The sequence below is a fragment of the Cucumis melo genome, chromosome 6, assembly GCF_025177605.1.
Source record: "Cucumis melo cultivar AY chromosome 6, USDA_Cmelo_AY_1.0, whole genome shotgun sequence".
NCBI classification, from domain to species: domain Eukaryota; kingdom Viridiplantae; phylum Streptophyta; class Magnoliopsida; order Cucurbitales; family Cucurbitaceae; genus Cucumis; species Cucumis melo.
Window position 1 is genome coordinate 16,738,908 of NC_066862.1, and position 20,564 is coordinate 16,759,471.

Consider the following 20,564-nt stretch of genomic DNA (forward strand, 5'->3'; position numbering starts at 1 on the left):
TAGAGGATAAAATTTTCTTCAAGAAATTAAGATATTTTTAAAAAATTTAAATTCCCATACTATAAATATTTGTTTTTGAAAATTTTATTAATTCTAGAAATAAAATTTCTTAAATTAAGAATCTATATCTGTATGTGCGAAGGCAGATTACTGCTGACCAACGAGCTCACCGCGCTTTCTTGCGTCTTACTGTCTGGACCATAAACTTAGACATGGACATACAAACGGACGTAGAGATTGGAATTTCGAAATTCAATTTCTTAAAATAATAAAAATATTGAAGAATAAAATTTATTTGAAGAGAACTAGGATTGTTTCAATCTCTTCTTCTTCCAAAATGAAATTTGAAATCAATTGAATTTAATTTGAACTTTTATTGAAAGACTCTGATTACCATTGCTCAATTAAATAAGGAATCTGCAAATTTAGTAAAGAAGGCTTCATTATCAATACCAATTTAAAAGTTTTAGTTTGAAATATAATACGTACAACCAACCAATCCTTTTATATAACAATTAAAATAACTCTAATTCTCAAAAGAAAGAAAAAACAATTAAAATAACTCACTAGTAAAGTATGGGATGTTTGGCCATTGCATTAATCAACTATGAACATTCTTAATTTGCAAACTTCAAAAAAAATAAAAAATAAAAAATAAAAAATTGAAATTGAACCTACATAATGTTTTATTCAAATATATAATTAGCTTGTAAAGACACATTATAATTAATGTCTGGTGACAAAGATCACCCACTTTATTTATTGATAATCAACTACTTCCGATTTGATAGTTGTAAGGTAAATTCCCAAAGCTAGTAGAGTGGCATAAATCCACTAAGATGAATCTATGTCTATATATCATAGTCCATGCATCATATCTTTAATAAAATTCTCAAAATCCAAACCTTCAACTTTTGAAGGAGTTAGTGGAACCTTTTCAGCATTCAACTTTTAATGTAAGATATACATAGCCACACAAATCTTCATATATTATTCTTAAATAAATAAAATTAAATTACAATTTTGGAGATTCAACTTTTAAGGTGGTGTCTATTTTATCTTTTCATTTTTAGGATTATTTATTCACTGAAATTTTATTGCTCTTTAGTTTTGTAAGAGGAAACTTTTATTGTTACCGTGATATATATATATATATATATATATATATATATATATATATATATATATATATATATATATATATATATATATATCCATAATAAATATTAAAAAATTATTATCGGTTTAACCTCAATTTTTATTTAATAACATATATGTTTATAGAGTATGACTCTCAAGTTTAGGAGAGATATACAAATGAATAGAAATCACATTCAAATGAGAGAGATCTTGAGAATATAAAAGTACAGTTAAAAAAAATCACTACAAGAAGTAGGAGCTCACCCGACGTACACATGCGTTGGCAAAAATCACAAAATGCGTCGGGAAAGTCTATCCCGACACCGGAAGCCACGTCGGGAAGAAAGTTGGCAGTACTGCGTCAAGATAGGAAACATCAACGCACAAACCAGACGACGTCGTCAAAAGCTTTTGCCCGACGGGTGCTTCACCGACTAGGGCAAGATGTCGAGAAAAGCTTTGTCTGACATCTGGTCAAAGCGTCGGCAATAGGCGTCCATGCCCAACGTGTTCAGTGCATCGGAAAATTTTCCCTTATATATATATATATTATATACATATATTAAGTTATTATTATTTTTTTCACTATTGAGATCGGATTCGATTCAAGCTCAATCAAATTCTAAGAACAATTAACGTAAAATTAATAAAAACATTATTAAAATACCAAATCAAATTTATATTAAAATTAATTTAATATTAAAAAGTACACATTTATAGGTTCAGAAATTACATGAATAACAAAACCTAAAAGGTAAAAACATCTTTCTTAAACCATTGTATCAAAAAGCAAACGTGCATGGTGTGGTTGGCCAGATCTTCCAAGTAGAACAAGCAACTTCATGTAAGTTCCTTCTTTTGGTTCATAAAAGGTTGTTTGTGGAGCATTTCAAACACTTGAAGGTTGAATAAAAACAACAATACAAAAATTTCATATACACTCTTAAAACCATCAATTCATTCCTCCAAATTAACACACATAAACATTAATGTTCATGTTTCAAATTCAACTTTAAAAAACGTGTAATGAATCTCCTTGAAATTCCCAAATATGCATTTTTTTCTCTTGATCCATAAATGGAAAAATGCTAATTCTAGTGCACATTGCGAAAGTATACAAACACTAAGATCGATTTTATCTCAAATAAATTAAATTATTAAACATAAACCAAGAACAAGTAACAAAAAGTTGGGAGTCCAGAACAAACATAAAACAACCCAAAACGAAAAATGAAATTAAGGAAAAAAAACTGACCTCAAGAGCTTCAAGCCACCCGCTTATAGCTATGTAGAATAGCTATGTATATTGTAGCAACAAGATGAACAAAATCTATTATGCAACAAATTTCAAACAACGAGTAATGTATATTCAGGCAATGAGATGAACAAAATCGAATTCCACACCTTATGCACGTGTAGCTCACAACAAAACTGCAAACTACGCAGAAATGCTAGTGTGAGGTAGAGCTTTTTGGTCCAATGGCAACCTTCATATTTCCTTCAACGCAGCTCGTAATAATGTTAAACTTTCCTCTTTGCACATTCCTAACAACATTTCAAATTCGAATTTAATACTAAAACCTACAACTAATTCAAACTCTAAATACTAAACTAATTTGAAATCTAAAACCTAAAACTAATTTGAAATCTAAAGACTAAAACTAATAAAGTAATTCACTTACCGAAATGAAGAGCGTCGACGATGACGAACGGCAAACAAGGACGATGGCGATTGTTACGAGCTACATTGAAGGAGATATGAGGCGACAATTTCTCTCCTTCTCGGTCTCTCTCTCAACTGTCTCACCTTTTCCTATTCAGTTCTGTGAATTACAGAACTAGAAGTGGGTTTTTATAGAGAACTTCTAACACACAACGAAGATGTTGGGAGACACCGCCTATTATCGATGCCATAAGTCAAACGTCGGGAATAGATTTCACCTATACCGATATTTTACTTATGAGGTAGGGAATAGGGTTAACCTCTCCTGTCATCTCTTGCATGGCATCGGGGGAGTTAAACAATCATTTTGTTGTATACTTTTAGCCTACGTAGTCAACATAGACGTCAGAAATGACCACACGTTTTCCGACGCCTTTCGTAGGGATGTCAGGAAAAATGAAAGAATTAAATATTAATTTATCTTCCCAAACTTCTTGAACCACCACGTCGACTTGTCTCAGCTGATGTATATTTCTAAGCATGGGGAATAACCTTTGTTTTGACGGTGCTTTCATCAACGCCTATTTCTGGTTCGGGAGAGCCCCGATTTCTTGTAGTGATCAGCTTACAATTAAGAATTGAAAGTTTGCTACATATATAAATATAGATGCACATTTTATGTTGATGGCTCAAGTTTAACCATAAGAACTTCAAAAAAAAAATTAAGTGTATTTAACTTAGAGCTATTATATGTTAGCTATACTACAACAGTTTTTTGTTTTAAAAACAGTTATGAACTAACATCATATACACATGATAATGGATTACGAATCAACATAGTATCATGTGTCATCATAGGGTATGATCAGACGAATTTTGTCGCTTATTCAAACCAAATCATTTGTCGAATGTACCACAGGCACTAGCATTAATGCAATATCAGGTAGAACACGAGGAGCGTTGGCACTTTGCATGTAGATCAACTTCGAAACGTCATGGCGCTGTGTATGTTTTACAAAAAGGCATCATTCTTCCTTATAGTGTCGTGCATTACGCCAAGGGGTGTCGTGGCTCTATCAGTGCAGTGGCAATATGGCCACTTCTTTGATGTTTCACCACGGCTGATGGAGCCGTTTTCACTCTTTTAAGCTCTATTTCATAATTTACACTCATCTCTGTCTTTAATGTACTCAAAAGCTACAAAATAATCAAATAGAAATATAAATCGTAGAACAATCCTAAATTAAGTGGGATTAGAAATATATATGGTCTAAAATGAACCTAGTAGAAACCAAAATGATAACTTACGAATCCAAATAAGTTATAAAAAAGACTAAGAGAAAACTAATCCATAAAACTTAACGATATGTAGTTTCAAAGAAGTAAGAAATATCATCCTTATTTTTAAAACTAAGCACGTAAACACATAAACTCAACTCAAGAAATGAACTTTCAACAAGGATGCTCATGAACTAAAATAAAGCTGGTAGAAACCATAATCATAACTAATAAACACATCTTATCATAATCCTAGGTTTATCATAACACTAGGTTTATCATAACCCTAACCCTCCATAACCCAACCCTTCCCTCAAACGGTCCTTTAAGGTTGTTAAAAGGAACAGAAAAGACCAATAAGGATAAGATAGACTTTGTTTGTACCTAATAGAAGTTTACATTATATTTTATGTCAATAACATATTTGATTAAAACCATAAGTTTTGCTGGGCACATTATAAAAAAAATTTAATACAATTACGGAGAAGAGTAACAACTTTTATAAAACATAATTAACTAAAGTTTAGTTCAATTGGTATCAATATACATCGAGGATCAAGAAATTTATGGGTCAAATCTCTCACCCTCAATTTGTTTATTTTGGTCCTTATATACTTAAGTAATCATTGTCCTTAGAAGAGATATTGTAACGACCCGACTCCTTATACTGAATCGAAGTCATTACCAATATAGAACAAGTGGTTTAAGTCATGAAAAAATTTCAAAACGCATACGGTTTAAGAAATTTTATTTATAAAATTCAAACAAGGTAGTCATGCAGAAATGTAAAAGCAATCTGAAATCCTACTCGGGCCCTATCTACATAAAAGATGGTAAGTGATGAAAAGTACTCAAATTCAAATGCGAAAATCTGAAATAAGAATAAGCGGAAGCGGTAGTCCCTATGGCCCTCCACGGTCTAACTTCGGGTCGCTCGCCAGCTTGCCCTTGCCCTTGCCCCGTCCTCTACCTGAAAACATAAAACGAAGAGAGTGAGTATAAAAATACTCAGTAAGGGACCCACTACTAGTCCCACTAGGTGCCTGTTAACTTCCTGTTAGAGTCCTGATAACTGGTACCCAATCTCTGGCACGTTCCCGAACACGTGCAATCATGCGCTCCCGTAGGAACGTAACTCTGGTCTTCGGTACCCCGAGGGACACCTAGGACAGTCGGGATGCGAGGACCCCGTCGAGTCACTCGAGTCATATCTATATCCATGCTAGACTGGCGTCCCGTCGGACCACACAGTCCTCAATAGGTGGTGATCCCGAAGGACACCCATGCAGGTACGACTCTAACAGATCAAGCTAACAGGTACCCTAAGTGCAGTATACATACACATGGCATCAGCATATAACATATCATATAAATCATCTCTGCCCTCTCCGTCTCGACATTCGTCGTATAGCTATAACAGCTCTCGCCACACATAACAGGCTATAGTATAACCATACCGTCATTTACATCATACTAACATTGATTTCAGGCATCGTACCGTCCAATCCCCAACATGCAAAATTGGAGTATACATCATCTCATATTTCTAAGCATGGAGCTAGTAGTAGAATCTCTTACCTGGAGATTTACTTGACGAGTCCTAACCGCGAGGCAGTACGCTTTCCAAGCGACGAGGTCCTAACTGTTTAATATGCCAAAATTCGTAATTAGGTCGCCCACGATTAACGGTTCAAAACTCATTCGAAATGACTTACCCTAGAAGGAGATTGCAGTGCTCAAGCCCCTACTGAAGAAATCCCCCGCTGCAGCAGTTACTTGGTCCAAGACGTCCCTTAAGGAAAAATGATCTAATTTAATTCCAAATTAAATTAACTAGTGCCCAAAATATTGAATCTTACTGGATAATGCCAAAATAATTGATTTAATTACCAAAAATTAGGTGGAAGGAGCCAAATTAGTCCTGGCGGCTCGGCTGGAAGAGGACAGGGACCGGCTCGGCTTGGCGCAGGCGCGGCTCGGCTCGGCACAGGGATTACGCGTGCGGCTCGGCTTGCAGCAGGAGGGAGACGCGGCTCGGCTACGCAGAAGCGCGGCGCGGCGCGGCTTGTGGTGCAGACCGGCGCGGCTCGTGGCGTGGGATGGGCGCGCGCGGGCTCGGCTTACGACTCGGAGCGGGCGTGCGCGAGCGTGGAGCGGGTTCGGTTTCGGGCGAGCGGGCGCGGGTCGGTTTCGGGCGAGCGGGCGCGGATCGGTTTCGGGTTCGGGCGTCGGCCGAAACGTGGGTTCGGCTTCGACGGCTGGAGGCGCGCGGCTGACGATCGTCAACTGCTGCTGCTCGGCGACTCGGCAGGACGCGGCTTCACGCGATGGCTGGCGGCTGCGCACGATCCGGCTGAGCTGCTCGACGACGCAGCAGAACGCGGCTTCATGCGACGGCTGGCGGCTGCGAACGACTCGGCTGAGCCGCTCGACGACGCAGCAGAACGAGGCTTCACGCGACGGCTGGCGGCTGCAACGATCCGGCTGAGCTGACGAACAGAAGGAGGAGGGCTTGGCGGCTCGGGTACGCGGCGGCGGCGGCGTGCGGCGGCTAGGGTTTCCAAAAAAATTTCCTTTCTTTCTTTTTCTTTTTTTTTTTCTTTCTCTCCCTCTTTACGCACGAGTCCCAAGGCCCTTTTATAAAAAAATGACTCTTTTCTTTCCTTTTAAAAACCCAAAACAACCCCTCTCTCTCTCTCTCCAAATCTCACCAAAACAACCAATTTTTGTTTAATATGGGCTTCCCTAATTATTTCCAACAAAATAAAATTAAAATAATAAGATAAATAAATAAATGGAAAAATGATTCTTATTATCCTAAACAAATGAGGATTCCCAACTTTAATTACTCAAGAAAATCCAAATGGTAAGGTTCTTCCAATAAATCTAAAATTTCCATAACCCCACTTAACATTAATGACAATGGACAAAACCCAAAAGAGATATCGAATTGTTGGGCGTTACAATCTTCCCTCCTAAAAAACTTTCGTCCTCGAAAGTTCTAATCCTCGAACAGCTCGGGGTACTGGGCTCTCATATCCTCTTCTTTCTCCCACGTGGCCTCTTCCACTCCATGGTTCTGCCAAAGGATTTTGACCAGTGGAATTTCTCGACTGCGAAGCTTCTTGACCTCCCTTGCCAAGACCTCGACAGGCTGCTCCTCGTAGCTCAAGTTCTCGCTAATCTGCAGTGGTTCGAAGTCCACCACATGTGTTGGGTCTGCGACATATTTCCTCAGCATGGAGATATGGAACACGTCGTGCACTGCAGCAAAAGATGGGGGTAGCGCCAAGCGGTAAGCCACGGGGCCAATCCGCTCCAATATCTCGAACGGCCCTACGAAGCGTGGACTCAGCTTCCCCTTCTTCGCGAACCTCAGAACACCCTTCATGGGTGCAACCTTCAGAAAGACCATATCTCCCACTTCAAACTCGAGGTCCTTACGTCGTACATCAGCGTAACTCTTCTGTCTGCTCTGGGCTGTCAGCATACGAGCTCGGATCTTCTGTATGGCTGCGTTGGTCGTCTGCACTAACTCGGGGCCTAGCATCCTCTGCTCTCCAACCTCGCCCCAGCAGACAGGGGATCTACAGCACTTGCCATACAGAGCCTCGAACGGTGCCATACCGATGGTAGCCTGGTAGCTGTTGTTATAGGCAAACTCCATCAGATGCAGATGGGAGTCCCAACTTCCTGAAAACTCTAGTACGCAGGCTCGCAGCATGTCTTCCAAAATCTGGTTCAATCTCTCTGTCTGACCATCAGTCTGAGGGTGGAATGCCGTGCTGAAGTCCAACCTCGTACCTAATGCAAGTTGAAGTCCTTTCCAGAACTTCGATGTGAAACGGGCGTCTCTGTCTGAAATGATGGATACGGGTACTCCATGAAGTCTCACAATCTCTGTCATATATAGCTGCCCCCACTTGCTGGCAGTGTAAGTGGATTTCCCTGGCACGAAATGGGCCGACTTCGTGAGTCTGTCGACCACAACCCAGATCACCGTGTAGCCCCTTAGGGTCTTGGGCAGTCCCGTAATAAAATCCATCGACACACTCTCCCACTTCCAACCTGGCACACTCAAGGGTTGCAACAACCCTGCTGGATGCTGCCTAGGTGCCTTCACCTGCTGGCACACCAAGCATCTACTGACAAAGTCTGCCACATCCCTCTTCATGCCCCTCCACCAATAGACACTCCTTAAGTCCTGGTACATCTTCGTACTCCCAGGATGCATGGTAAACGGGGAACTGTGAGCCTCAGTCAAAAGCTCCGTCTTAACTGCGCTGTCTTCCGGCACACACAGGCGTCCCTCAAACATAAGGCCATCGTCAGAGGATATGGAGAAGTCTTCACCTTGCTCTGTCTCTACCACACGACGCTTCTCTGCCAAGTAAGGGTCATTCAGCTGAGCAGCAATGATCTTTTGCCTCAAGGTTGGCTGAACTGCCAACTGAGCCAACTGTGCGGTAACCTCACCTACTGAGACTGCAATCTCGGCTCTCTCAAAATCTCTGAGTAAGGGGGTCTGCTTGGTGATTAGCGCTGCTGAATGTGCCACTTTCCTACTCAGCGCGTCAGCCACTACATTTGCTTTGCCTGGGTGGTATAGGATCTCGCAGTCGTAGTCTTTCACCAACTCGAGCCACCTCCTCTGCCTCATGTTCAACTCCTTCTGAGTGAAGAAGTACTTCAGGCTCTTATGGTCGGTGTAAATCTGAATCTTCTCACCGTACAGATAGTGCCTCCATATCTTCAGTGCAAAGACCACAGCTGCCAACTCCAAGTCATGGGTAGGGTAGTTCTGCTCATGGATCTTCAACTGGCGAGAGGCATAAGCAACTACCTTACCTTGCTGCATCAGGACACAGCCCAGTCCCTTCTTGGAGGCGTCACTATAGATTACAAAGTTTCCCGAACCATCGGGCACTGTCAGGACCGGTGCAGTCACTAGCTTCTGTTTGAGCTCCTGAAAGCTCCTCTCGCATGCTGGGCTCCAGACAAAAGGGGTTCCCTTTCTGGTCAACTGGGTCAACGGGCTGGCTATACGTGAGAAGTCTTCCACGAACCTCCTGTAGTAACCTGCCAAGCCCAGAAAACTTCGAATTTCACTAACCGTGGACGGTCGAGTCCAGTTGGTCACCGCTTCAATCTTTGCGGGATCTACTGAAACTCCCTCACTGGAAACCACGTGGCCAAGAAACGTCACCTTCCTTAACCAGAATTCACACTTGGAGAACTTGGCATACAACTTGTTGGCTCGAAGGGTCTCCAAAACCTGGTGTAAGTGCTCCTCGTGCTCAGCCTCAGTTTTTGAGTAAATGAGGATGTCGTCAATGAAGACTATGACGAACGAGTCTAGGAAGTCCTTAAACACCCTGTTCATCAAATCCATGAATACTGCAGGAGCGTTAGTCAAGCCGAAAGACATCACAACGAATTCGTAATGTCCGTACCTCGATCGAAAGGCCGTCTTGGGAATGTCACCGTCCCTAATCCTCAACTGGTGATAGCCTGATCGCAGGTCGATCTTGGAAAAGACAGTGGCTCCCTGCAACTGATCGAACAGGTCATCAATCCTGGGCAAGGGGTAACGGTTTTTGACCGTCACCTTGTTCAACTCTCGGTAGTCAATACAAAGGCGCATCGACCCATCCTTCTTCTTCACGAACAATACTGGGGCTCCCCAAGGCGACACACTGGGCCGGATGAAGCCTTTGTCCAGCAACTCCTGTAACTGGACCTTCAACTCCTTTAGCTCGGCTGGAGCCATTCTGTAAGGGGCCCTCGAGATAGGGGCAGTGCCCGGCTCTAACTCGATGGCGAAGTCTACTTCTCTAGGAGGCGGAAGTCCTGGAAGTTCGTCTGGGAAAACGTCGGGGTACTCCCTTACCACTGGTTCGGAAGATAGGGAAACTTCTGGCTCTCTCACATCTACTACGCTTGCCAAGATGCCCCAAGTTCCCTGGCTGAGCAGTTTACTAGCCTTCATGGCTGAGATGATCTTGGGTATACATACCATGCCTGCCCCCCTGAACTTGAAGCTAGCCTCGGAGGGAGGGTTAAAGACAACTTCCTTGCCAAAACAGTCTATATTTGCATGGTTGGCTGACAGCCAATCCATGCCTAGTATCACATCAAAATCCTGCATGTTTAACACTAGCAAGGTCACGTCTAACATACGATTCGCTATCTCTACCCGACATGCCTTTATTTGTTCTTTGGACAACAGAACTTCCCCAGATGGAGTAGAAACCGACAAAACACTACCCAAAGGCTCTACCTCCAAACCCACATGCTGAACGAAAACGGAGGATATAAACGAGTGGGATGACCCAGAGTCAAATAGCACAAAAGCATAATGCCCCAAAATTGGGAGCGTACCTGTCACCACTGTGCCAGCTCGCTCGGCCTCCTGCCGGGTGGTGGCGAAAACTCTCCCCTGCTGGGACGCAGAAGGCTGGGGCGGTGTCGTCTCAAAGGGTTTCCGAGGACACACATCAGCAGTGTGCCCCGGCTGTTTACATCTGAAGCAGACTCCACTTTCAGCTAAGCAACGACCTCCGTGGACTCTCCCGCAGGTAGTACAAGCGGGTAGCTCTCTCAGAGTCCTCCCGGCTGCTGCAAGCTCCCGTCGGTGTCTCTGGAAGACACCTCCTGACCTCAGTGTTCGCTGCGGTGCTACGTCAGGCTGCGTCTCCACCTTTCTCTTCTGTCCCAAGGCTGACCCTCTGCCGGCAGCCTTAGACGGATCGGCTCTCTCAGGCAGGCTCAAATCCAGTGCTATACGTAGTGCATCAGCATGCGTGGCTGGGCGGAGGGCTCTGACAATGCCCTGAAGGTCTAGCCTGAGTCCTCTAACGAATTTCTCCGTTCTGGCAGCCTCATCCCTTACCATATCGGGAGCAAAGCGGGACAGCATATCGAACTCGGCGTCGTACTGCTCCACCGTCATGTCGCCTTGCTCCAAGTTTAGGAACTCTTGCAGCTTGGCGTGCTTCACATTTGCAGAGAAGAACTTAGCATAGAAGTTCTCCTTGAACTGCTCCCAAGTTATTTTGCTGACATCGCCCCCCAGCATTCTCTCAGCGGTCTCCCACCAGGCGGTGCCCCTGTCCTCCAAGAAGAAGACTGCACACTGCACCTTCTGGTCTTCTGGGCACTTCATGTACCGGAAAATAGTCTCTATGGACGTCAACCACATTTGGGCCTTTGTGGGGTTGTCCATGGATCCGTCAAAGGTCTTGGGATTATACTTCCTGAAATCCCGTAAGTGTTTCGCCTCGGCCGACAGTTGAACTGGTACTGGTTGAGCTTCCTCAGGGGCTGGAGGAGCGACGGCCTGAGCCGGAACAGGGGCGGCCTGGGCCTGAGCAGGGGCGGCCTGGTTCTGCTGGGCGGCAAGGAAAGGCGCCAAAGCAGCTTGCAGCATGTCCTGATAACGCTGCTCCATCGCGGCGAGATCCGCCTGGGTGACCGGTGCGTTTGGGTCGACTGCCGGTGCAACAGGTGGCGCCTCCGGCTGGCCACGACCGGCTCCTCTGCCTCCCCTACCACCTCCTCGGCGTGCACCCCTACGTGGCGGCATTCTCCCTAAAATTCACCAACAAACTTTTCACCACAAGAACTTAACACCCTATATCTAGGTCTTAGACTATTCAGGCAAAATTGTAATCTTAACATTAGCAAGGCTTTAGACATACCTGGCGAGTGCCGAAGGACCGTATAGCCATAGGGTGAAGTAAAACCAAAACAAAAAAAAATGACTTACATCGTAGGTCAGTCTACAGAACCTAAAACACTGTGCTCTGATACCAACTGTAACGACCCGACTCCTTATACTGAATCGAAGTCATTACCAATATAGAACAAGTGGTTTAAGTCATGAAAAAATTTCAAAACGCATACGGTTTAAGAAATTTTATTTATAAAATTCAAACAAGGTAGTCATGCAGAAATGTAAAAGCAATCTGAAATCCTACTCGGGCCCTATCTACATAAAAGATGGTAAGTGATGAAAAGTACTCAAATTCAAATGCGAAAATCTGAAATAAGAATAAGCGGAAGCGGTAGTCCCTATGGCCCTCCACAGTCTCACTTCGGGTCGCTCGCCAGCTTGCCCTTGCCCTTGCCCCGTCCTCTACCTGAAAACATAAAACGAAGAGAGTGAGTATAAAAATACTCAGTAAGGGACCCACTACTAGTCCCACTAGGTGCCTGTTAACTTCCTGTTAGAGTCCTGATAACTGGTACCCAATCTCTGGCACGTTCCTGAACACGTGCAATCATGCGCTCCCGTAGGAACGTAACTCTGGTCTTCGGTACCCCGAGGGACACCTAGGACAGTCGGGATGCGAGGACCCCGTCGAGTCACTCGAGTCATATCTATATCCATGCTAGACTGGCGTCCCGTCGGACCACACAGTCCTCAATAGGTGGTGATCCCGAAGGACACCCATGCAGGTACGACTCTAACAGATCAAGCTAACAGGTACCCTAAGTGCAGTATACATACACATGGCATCAGCATATAACATATCATATAAATCATCTCTGCCCTCTCCGTCTCGACATTCGTCGTATAGCTATAACAGCTCTCGCCACACATAACAGGCTATAGTATAACCATACCGTCATTTACATCATACTAACATTGATTTCAGGCATCGTACCGTCCAATCCCCAACATGCAAAATTGGAGTATACATCATCTCATATTTCTAAGCATGGAGCTAGTAGTAGAATCTCTTACCTGGAGATTTACTTGACGAGTCCTAACCGCGAGGCAGTACGCTTTCCAAGCGACGAGGTCCTAACTGTTTAATATGCCAAAATTCGTAATTAGGTCGCCCACGATTAACGGTTCAAAACTCATTCGAAATGACTTACCCTAGAAGGAGATTGCAGTGCTCAAGCCCCTACTGAAGAAATCCCCCGCTGCAGCAGTTACTTGGTCCAAGACGTCCCTTAAGGAAAAATGATCTAATTTAATTCCAAATTAAATTAACTAGTGCCCAAAATATTGAATCTTACTGGATAATGCCAAAATAATTGATTTAATTACCAAAAATTAGGTGGAAGGAGCCAAATTAGTCCTGGCGGCTCGGCTGGAAGAGGACAGGGACCGGCTCGGCTTGGCGCAGGCGCGGCTCGGCTCGGCACAGGGATTACGCGTGCGGCTCGGCTTGCAGCAGGAGGGAGACGCGGCTCGGCTACGCAGAAGCGCAGCGCGGCGCGGCTTGTGGTGCAGACCGGCGCGGCTCGTGGCGTGGGATGGGCGCGCGCGGGCTCGGCTTACGACTCGGAGCGGGCGTGCGCGAGCGTGGAGCGGGTTCGGTTTCGGGCGAGTGGGCGCGGGTCGGTTTCGGGCGAGCGGGCGCGGATCGGTTTCGGGTTCGGGCGTCGGCCGAAACGTGGGTTCGGCTTCGACGGCTGGAGGCGCGCGGCTGACGATCGTCAACTGCTGCTGCTCGGCGACTCGGCAGGACGCGGCTTCACGCGATGGCTGGCGGCTGCGCACGATCCGGCTGAGCTGCTCGACGACGCAGCAGAACGCGGCTTCATGCAACGGCTGGCGGCTGCGAACGACTCGGCTGAGCCGCTCGACGACGCAGCAGAACGAGGCTTCACGCGACGGCTGGCGGCTGCAACGATCCGGCTGAGCTGACGAACAGAAGGAGGAGGGCTTGGCGGCTCGGGTACGCGGCGGCGGCGTGCGGCGGCTAGGGTTTCCAAAAAAATTTCCTTTCTTTCTTTTTCCTTTTTTTTTTCTTTCTCTCCCTCTTTACGCACGAGTCCCAAGGCCCTTTTATAAAAAAATGACTCTTTTCTTTCCTTTTAAAAACCCAAAACAACCCCTCTCTCTCTCTCTCCAAATCTCACCAAAACAACCAATTTTTGTTTAATATGGGCTTCCCTAATTATTTCCAACAAAATAAAATTAAAATAATAAGATAAATAAACAAATGGAAAAATGATTCTTATTATCCTAAACAAATGAGGATTCCCAACTTTAATTACTCAAGAAAATCCAAATGGTAAGGTTCTTCCAATAAATCTAAAATTTCCATAACCCCACTTAACATTAATGACAATGGACAAAACCCAAAAGAGATATCGAATTGTTGGGCGTTACAGATATTAAGATCTTTTCTAATAATTCAAGGATCAAATTGAACCAAAATTTGAAAGTATAAGGATCAAAATGAAGTTGAGTTTGAAATTAATGTAGTGGATCAAAATCTAAGTATAGAAATAAAAATAAACATTTTAAAAATACAAATATCGGTAAATAATCAAAATTAAAAGTACAAAACTAGGTGAAATGGGACACCCATAATGAGATTGGAATACATTTTAATGTAATCCCGAATTCATGATATTTGGATCGAGCATTTTGAGCCCAAATTATATTAAATTCATTTCCATCAACAATTTTCAATTAAACTCTATGTTCCATCATTTTGACTTTTCATGATTTCATTTTTGTTCCGTCTTTATTTTGACACTTGCTCTCAACTCTTCTCTAATTATCAATAATGATGATTACATTCCAGATTTCCAAACACTTCCTAGAGAAGTATCTTAATCTAAAACAAAATCGAAAAGATTTTTTAGTGGAAAAAAATGCACGAGAACAACTTTGAAGAACGAAATTTGATATGAGAGGAAATAAATTATTAAACTTAAAGGAACCAGATAGTGACATACACATTATATTGCAAAGTGTGAATGGGAAATAGACACATTACATATAGAATCCACAAAAAAAGTTTGAATGTCCAAGAGAGGGAAGTTCTTTAGTTGTATACAGAAATAATGCATGTGGTGATTGCTTTATTGTAAAACAATAATGAAAGCAAATCACACACCAAAGTATGCAAACGTTTTAATGCAATGTCCTTTTTTTTTTTTTTTTTTTTTTGGTCTCTTTGGATTGCTTTATTTCCGTTAGAATCTAGGATCTTCATGTGCAAATCACCTAGCTTTTGAACAATTTGCTACTTACATTATTTATTTATTTATTTATGTGTGTGTGTTTATGAAAAAGAAGAAACACTTTCATATTCCATTTTCTTCACATCCACTTTAAATATCTCCTATTGTATTATTTTTGTTTACAATGTAAATGAATTCATTGTTCGAACCAAAGTAAATAAATATAAATGACAAAGGATTTGATATTATAAACAATCAATTTCTTAAAATTATGACCCACACTTTGTTTGCAGTGGAGCACCAAATAGCACCAATAAAGTGGTATCTTGTTGGTCTTAAATAAGGCTAATTCAAGTGTTTAACATGTATACTTGATGATTTTGCACGTTTCAGCCATTTAAAAGGTTGAATGAAGCTTTTTATGCGGAAAAAAAATTCAACTCTGAAACTTAGCATCATTACAAGAAATTAGTAGTAACATTTTTGTATAACATCTATTATAAAATGTTATTAAAAAGAAAAGAGAGAAAAAAAAAAAAGCGGACGGAAATTAGAAAAGAAAAGAAAAGAAAAGCGGAACTAAAATGTTATTATAAAAGAAAAGAAAAGCCGGAACCAAGATGAGAGAAAAGAAGTGAGAAACCAAGGTGGAGTTGTTGGAATATAATTCCAGTTAATTTGACTTCAACTGTAGAAAGATTATCTTACATTTTCTTGATGGTGTCGTGGCATTAGGGATAGCGTTGCGACACTCGACAAAAATCGTAAGCAAATCATTTTTGGAGCACCACGATGCGGCAAGCTTTGCACAAAAAAGGGCCTTACTGTCTTACAACGTCGCAACGTGGTCAAGACAGTGGTAAAAAGGCCTCCACTTGTCACTTGACCCTGGCTAATGTGATTGTATGCTGCTCTATTTCATCATTAACACCTGACTCTACTCTTATATGTTCAAAACCTACAAAATAGCCAAACAAGAATATAAAATCATAGAAAATTCCCAATTAAGAAAGATTGGATAGCACGTTTTTGGTGTAGATTTGATTCTAATGCCATAGCTACTGTAACAAAGCCTTGTTTTAGATGTAGCCCATGAATTTTCCATATAATGACGGTATCGAGATGCCATTTTGATGGAAACAAGTGCTATTAAAGTTATATCTCATATTTTCTTAAACGTAGTTCTGAAGGTTAATTATTTAGATGATATATAATATTAATTTTCCTTTTATCATCAGATTAAGTTTTTTATTTAATTTATGATTAATTACGATCGATGAAAGTGAATTTAATACCATATAATCTATCATTAATCAACAAATTACATCATCTCTGTGTCCATTCTTAACTTCGACAAAAGATGATACATATGCTTGTGACTTTATCAAACAGTTCACCTACAATATGCTTTTCCGCATCCCTTGGTACAACTTTCTCTTTTTCAAGAGCACTAATGAGCCCTTGAAAGTTTGAAAGAAAGTGAAAACTAAGAAATAAAAAATTTCAATCACTATCGTTTGGCAGTCTCCCATTAGTTTTTGAAAATGAATTGATATTTTTATGAACATTTCATATTTTTACAATATCATCATTGAAATATATGGGTGAAACGAAATTTCTAGAGAAAAAAACAAAATAAACAAGAATAAAATGTTATTAATGTAAATATATTATATCTAAAAAATGGTAATTTATTTGAAAAAATAGTAAAATATTTTATAACTAGTATTAATTTGTTTTATAACTTTTCTAAAAATATTTATTATTATAGACACATAAGTGATATTTGTATTTACATTTCTTGTAAAACTAATATTCGATAAGGGTGCATTTACACTAACAAGTGAGTTATTATAGTCATAAGTTATTAAGGGTGCATTTACATTGACAAGTAAATTGTTATAGCCCTCCTAGGTTATTATAGATTAATGATAATAGATTGTGTTTGACGTGTAAACTATATTAGTTGAGGTTCTAATAACATATGTTTGGTGTGTAATGTTTTAGTTTGATAAAAATATAGTAACTTCTTTAAAAAAAAAATTATAAATAATAAAATAATAAAAACTATAGCAAATGAGATGTTTTAAAATAATTTATTGTAATTAGTTGAGAACTTTTTAATAGTATTTAGTGGATGATTATTATAGTCTTAACGGGCAAACTTCAAAAGTGGTAAGATCTTGACCATGTGAGAGAGGAGGTTTTCTTTTTCTTTTTAGACGAGGGAAGGTGATAGGTTGGAAAAGAGGAAAAGATGATGTTTTTTAATTTAATAATTAAAAAAGAATAGATTTGTTGAATCAAATGTTAGAAAATGACATAAAAGCTAATGAAGATCCGGATACTATGAAAAGCAAAACTCAAGGGTGAGTTTGAAAACTGAAAGACCCAAGTGTAACCTAAATCAAACCTTAAAAAAAAAAAAAAAGTATATATATTTTTTAAATTAGATTGATATAAAATTTTAACTATTAATATAAACATTATTAAAAACAACTAGGTCTTCATAATTGTTTCGGATAAAAGATTCCTTGTCTCAAAATTCATCTCACACTCACTCTACATAACTTTCCATAATCCCAATCCCAAATCTTTCAAAAACATGATTGTCATATAACCTTAATTCTCAAACATCTACGTAGGAACAGGAACAGAATAGCCACAAAATAAATTGCACCTCATTCTAACTTCTTCTTCCCCTTTTTTTCAGTTTTAATAAATAGATTAAAACAATTATTTGAAAAACAAATGAATTTTCCAACTACTCTTTATTATATAGTTAATGGTGAAATTTTGGATAGTTATAAGTCTCAAAACTTGTTTAGCTGTGAGACAAGTATACAGAGGGAGGTGTTTGGTTGACAATAAAAAGAAAGAGTGGAGTTGAATTCATTTTTGATCGACCAGTTGACATAAATAACAAATTAATACAAATAAAGTAGTAACAAACATTTTTAATTATTAGTAAAAAAATTTTATCCATCTAATTTAGTTCTTCCAAGGTACCAATTTACAAACAGTCCCAAAGTCGGGGAAAGTTACTATAGTGAAAAGAAAATGGCAGTAAAAAGAAAATAAATACATATTATTGCATACATTCCACAAAAGGCAAAATTGAAGTTAAAATCCGAACCCTAAAAGGACTTCTCTTACCCACCTTCTCCAATATTTTCACAAAAAAAAAAAAAAAGAGAGTAAGAGAGTAGTAATAAAACAAAGTAAACAAAGAAGAATTACACAAAATCACCACTTTCTTTCTATTTCCCTCTCTCCGTCAAAAAAGTTCAGATCCGCCCTTAACTCGGTCGAGTCGACTCACCGCCTCCGGCCACCGTCCAGGCTGAGGTGGCTATGAGCGGCCGAGTGTGCCATCCCAACGTCAAACTCCCATTATTCTCTTCCACTCTGTACCCATTTCCACCGCCGAACAAAGCCGCCAGCAAAGTACTCGCCTGATTGAATGCGTTAGAACCCAAATGAACCATCTCGAACCCACTCGAGCTCAACCGGCTCCGCCACTGCGCCACCGTTTCATGCCGCTCCACACGGTCAGAACCTTCACACGCCACTACGTTGTAGATTTGCCTCCCTAAATACTCCTCTGACCTCACCACATCCTCCTCCCCTGCTGGCGACCCTTCTAACGAATCGAATAAGCTTGAATAATAGTGTAGTGCTTCAGTGAATCGATCCACGAACGACGGCCCGTTGTGGTTCGCGACCTGCTCCACGACAGTGATGATTTTGGGGTTCAGTTCTTTGATTGTGGTTAGAACTTTTTCGATCGCGCCTGAATGGGCAAGTAGACGGTGGAGCTCGAAAATGGAGCTTATAGCGACGGTTTCTGTTTCTAAATTGAGTATCGACGGTTCGAGATCGGCCAAATTGTTGCAGAAGAACCCACGGAATTCGAATTTCATGCCGAATTTTTCCGCGAATTGCGCCAATTTCGCACCCACTTCCTGTAATCCGTCTGTGGAATTTTCCTCGAGCGTGTGGCGGACTCCAGTAAGATGAAACGCCGGAGGCCCACCTGGTCGGAGCGCGAAAGCCTGAATCAACGGCGGCCATTGGTGACCTTGCTGGAGGTTGAAATCGACGACGTGGATGGAACTAGCAGATCCAACGGATTCGAGAATGGCTTGATTGGCAGTGAAATGGGCGAATTTCAGATAGGGGCTAGTTTCATAGAAATGCATTTGAAGAAGATCGGTGTATGAAGATAAATAATCGAAGGGCTTCGGTGGGTAGAATCTGTAAATCCGGTAAGTGAGAGCTTGAGCGAAATATCCGGCGACTTTCCTCATAGCACCTGCCTGAGCCTCAACGAGGAATCTGATGTGTTTGAGTAGAGCCTCGGCGAGATTTAGATTGTTATTGTCGACGGCGTCTGCGCAGGCGAGAAGGCTGTGGACTAGACGGACACCAGTCTCGGCAGAATCCACCAGAACCACCGAGCGCGACGGCTCTGACGAGGACGACGAAGAAGTAGAAGAAGATGCAGTAACAAGAAGGGATTCAGAATCAGATTTCTTGAATCGCTTTCTGGGGTTGGAGGAATCGATTTGTGGGAAAGCAGCAACGCCGGGAATGGCTCTGAGATCGTACTCGGAATCATTGGTGAAGGCAGCGGCCACGGAGAAGGAAGTGGATTCAGCTATGGCAAGAACAGGGTCGTGAATTATTCCCTGGGATTGAAGCGGAGTATTGAGTTCAACGAGCATGCTTTGAACCCAAGAAGAAACATCGGAAGGATTGTAATGGACTGTATTTGAAGAGAGGTGAGAAATTCCATCTTCTTCCGACAAACCCATTACCATTTCTAACTGTTCCAGTTTCAAAGCAACGTCCGCCATGTCCGACAACCGGACATTGTAGCCAAGAGCAGCTAGATGCTTGTCGTGGTCTTCCTCCTCTTCGACTGCCCATTTCTTGGGCTTGCCGGCGGCGGCTGGATTTGAGGATTGTTGGGTGTGGTCTCGCTTCATGGTATAGAATTTGGGGAGAGTTTAGAGTGAGAGATGGATCATGGTGGTAGAAATGGAAAATTTTGAAATTACGGATCGATTTTTTAATGTGAAAGTTGGAAGAGATGAGGATGGGCGGCAGCTTCAATGAAAGCGTTGAACAGAGGGAGGCCACGAGCGGAAGAGATTAGGAACTACTGAAAGGCTATAATAATAATAACAATAATGCCTTTTTTCTTTTTCTTTCTTTCTTTTTCGGGGAGTGGGGGACGCAAAATTAAATAATTGAAACTTTTGGACTTGCTTTTGCAAATTTTTACTTTTTCTTCAGGGTTCAATTACAATTTTAGGTCTTTCCAATCTCAGTTCTCTATCTTCTTTTGGGTCTTGAATCTCTCTATCTTTCTTTTTTTCTCATTTTTCAAATAAATGATCTTATGAGGTTCAAATAACATAATATTGCGTTTTACAAAAATAATATTTGACAGCAAAGTAAGCTTCTAAAATGTTTATGTTGATTTTAAAATACTTACCATTACTTTAATCATATGCAAAATCACCATATAACCATGTTAATC

General features: G+C 41.3%; 2 protein-coding genes across 2 annotated transcripts; both read right to left on the reverse strand.

Moving 5' to 3' along the window:
- Nucleotides 1-4,845: 4,845 nt before the first annotated feature.
- LOC127149678 (uncharacterized) lies at nucleotides 4,846-12,332 on the reverse strand. The gene is made up of 2 exons (XM_051085536.1): nucleotides 10,463-12,332; nucleotides 4,846-5,051 (listed from the first exon to the last, which is right to left on the reverse strand). The coding sequence occupies exons 1-2, from the start codon at nucleotides 11,664-11,666 to the stop codon at nucleotides 4,984-4,986; spliced, it is 1,272 nt and encodes a 423-aa protein (XP_050941493.1). The 5' UTR covers nucleotides 11,667-12,332; the 3' UTR covers nucleotides 4,846-4,983.
- Nucleotides 12,333-18,083: 5,751 nt separating this feature from the next.
- On the reverse strand, nucleotides 18,084-20,346 carry LOC103496794 (DELLA protein GAI-like). The gene has a single exon (XM_008458793.3). It carries the CDS (start codon nucleotides 20,005-20,007, stop codon nucleotides 18,316-18,318), a length of 1,692 nt encoding a protein of 563 aa, XP_008457015.1. The 5' UTR covers nucleotides 20,008-20,346; the 3' UTR covers nucleotides 18,084-18,315.
- Between the last annotated feature and the right edge of the window lie 218 nt (nucleotides 20,347-20,564).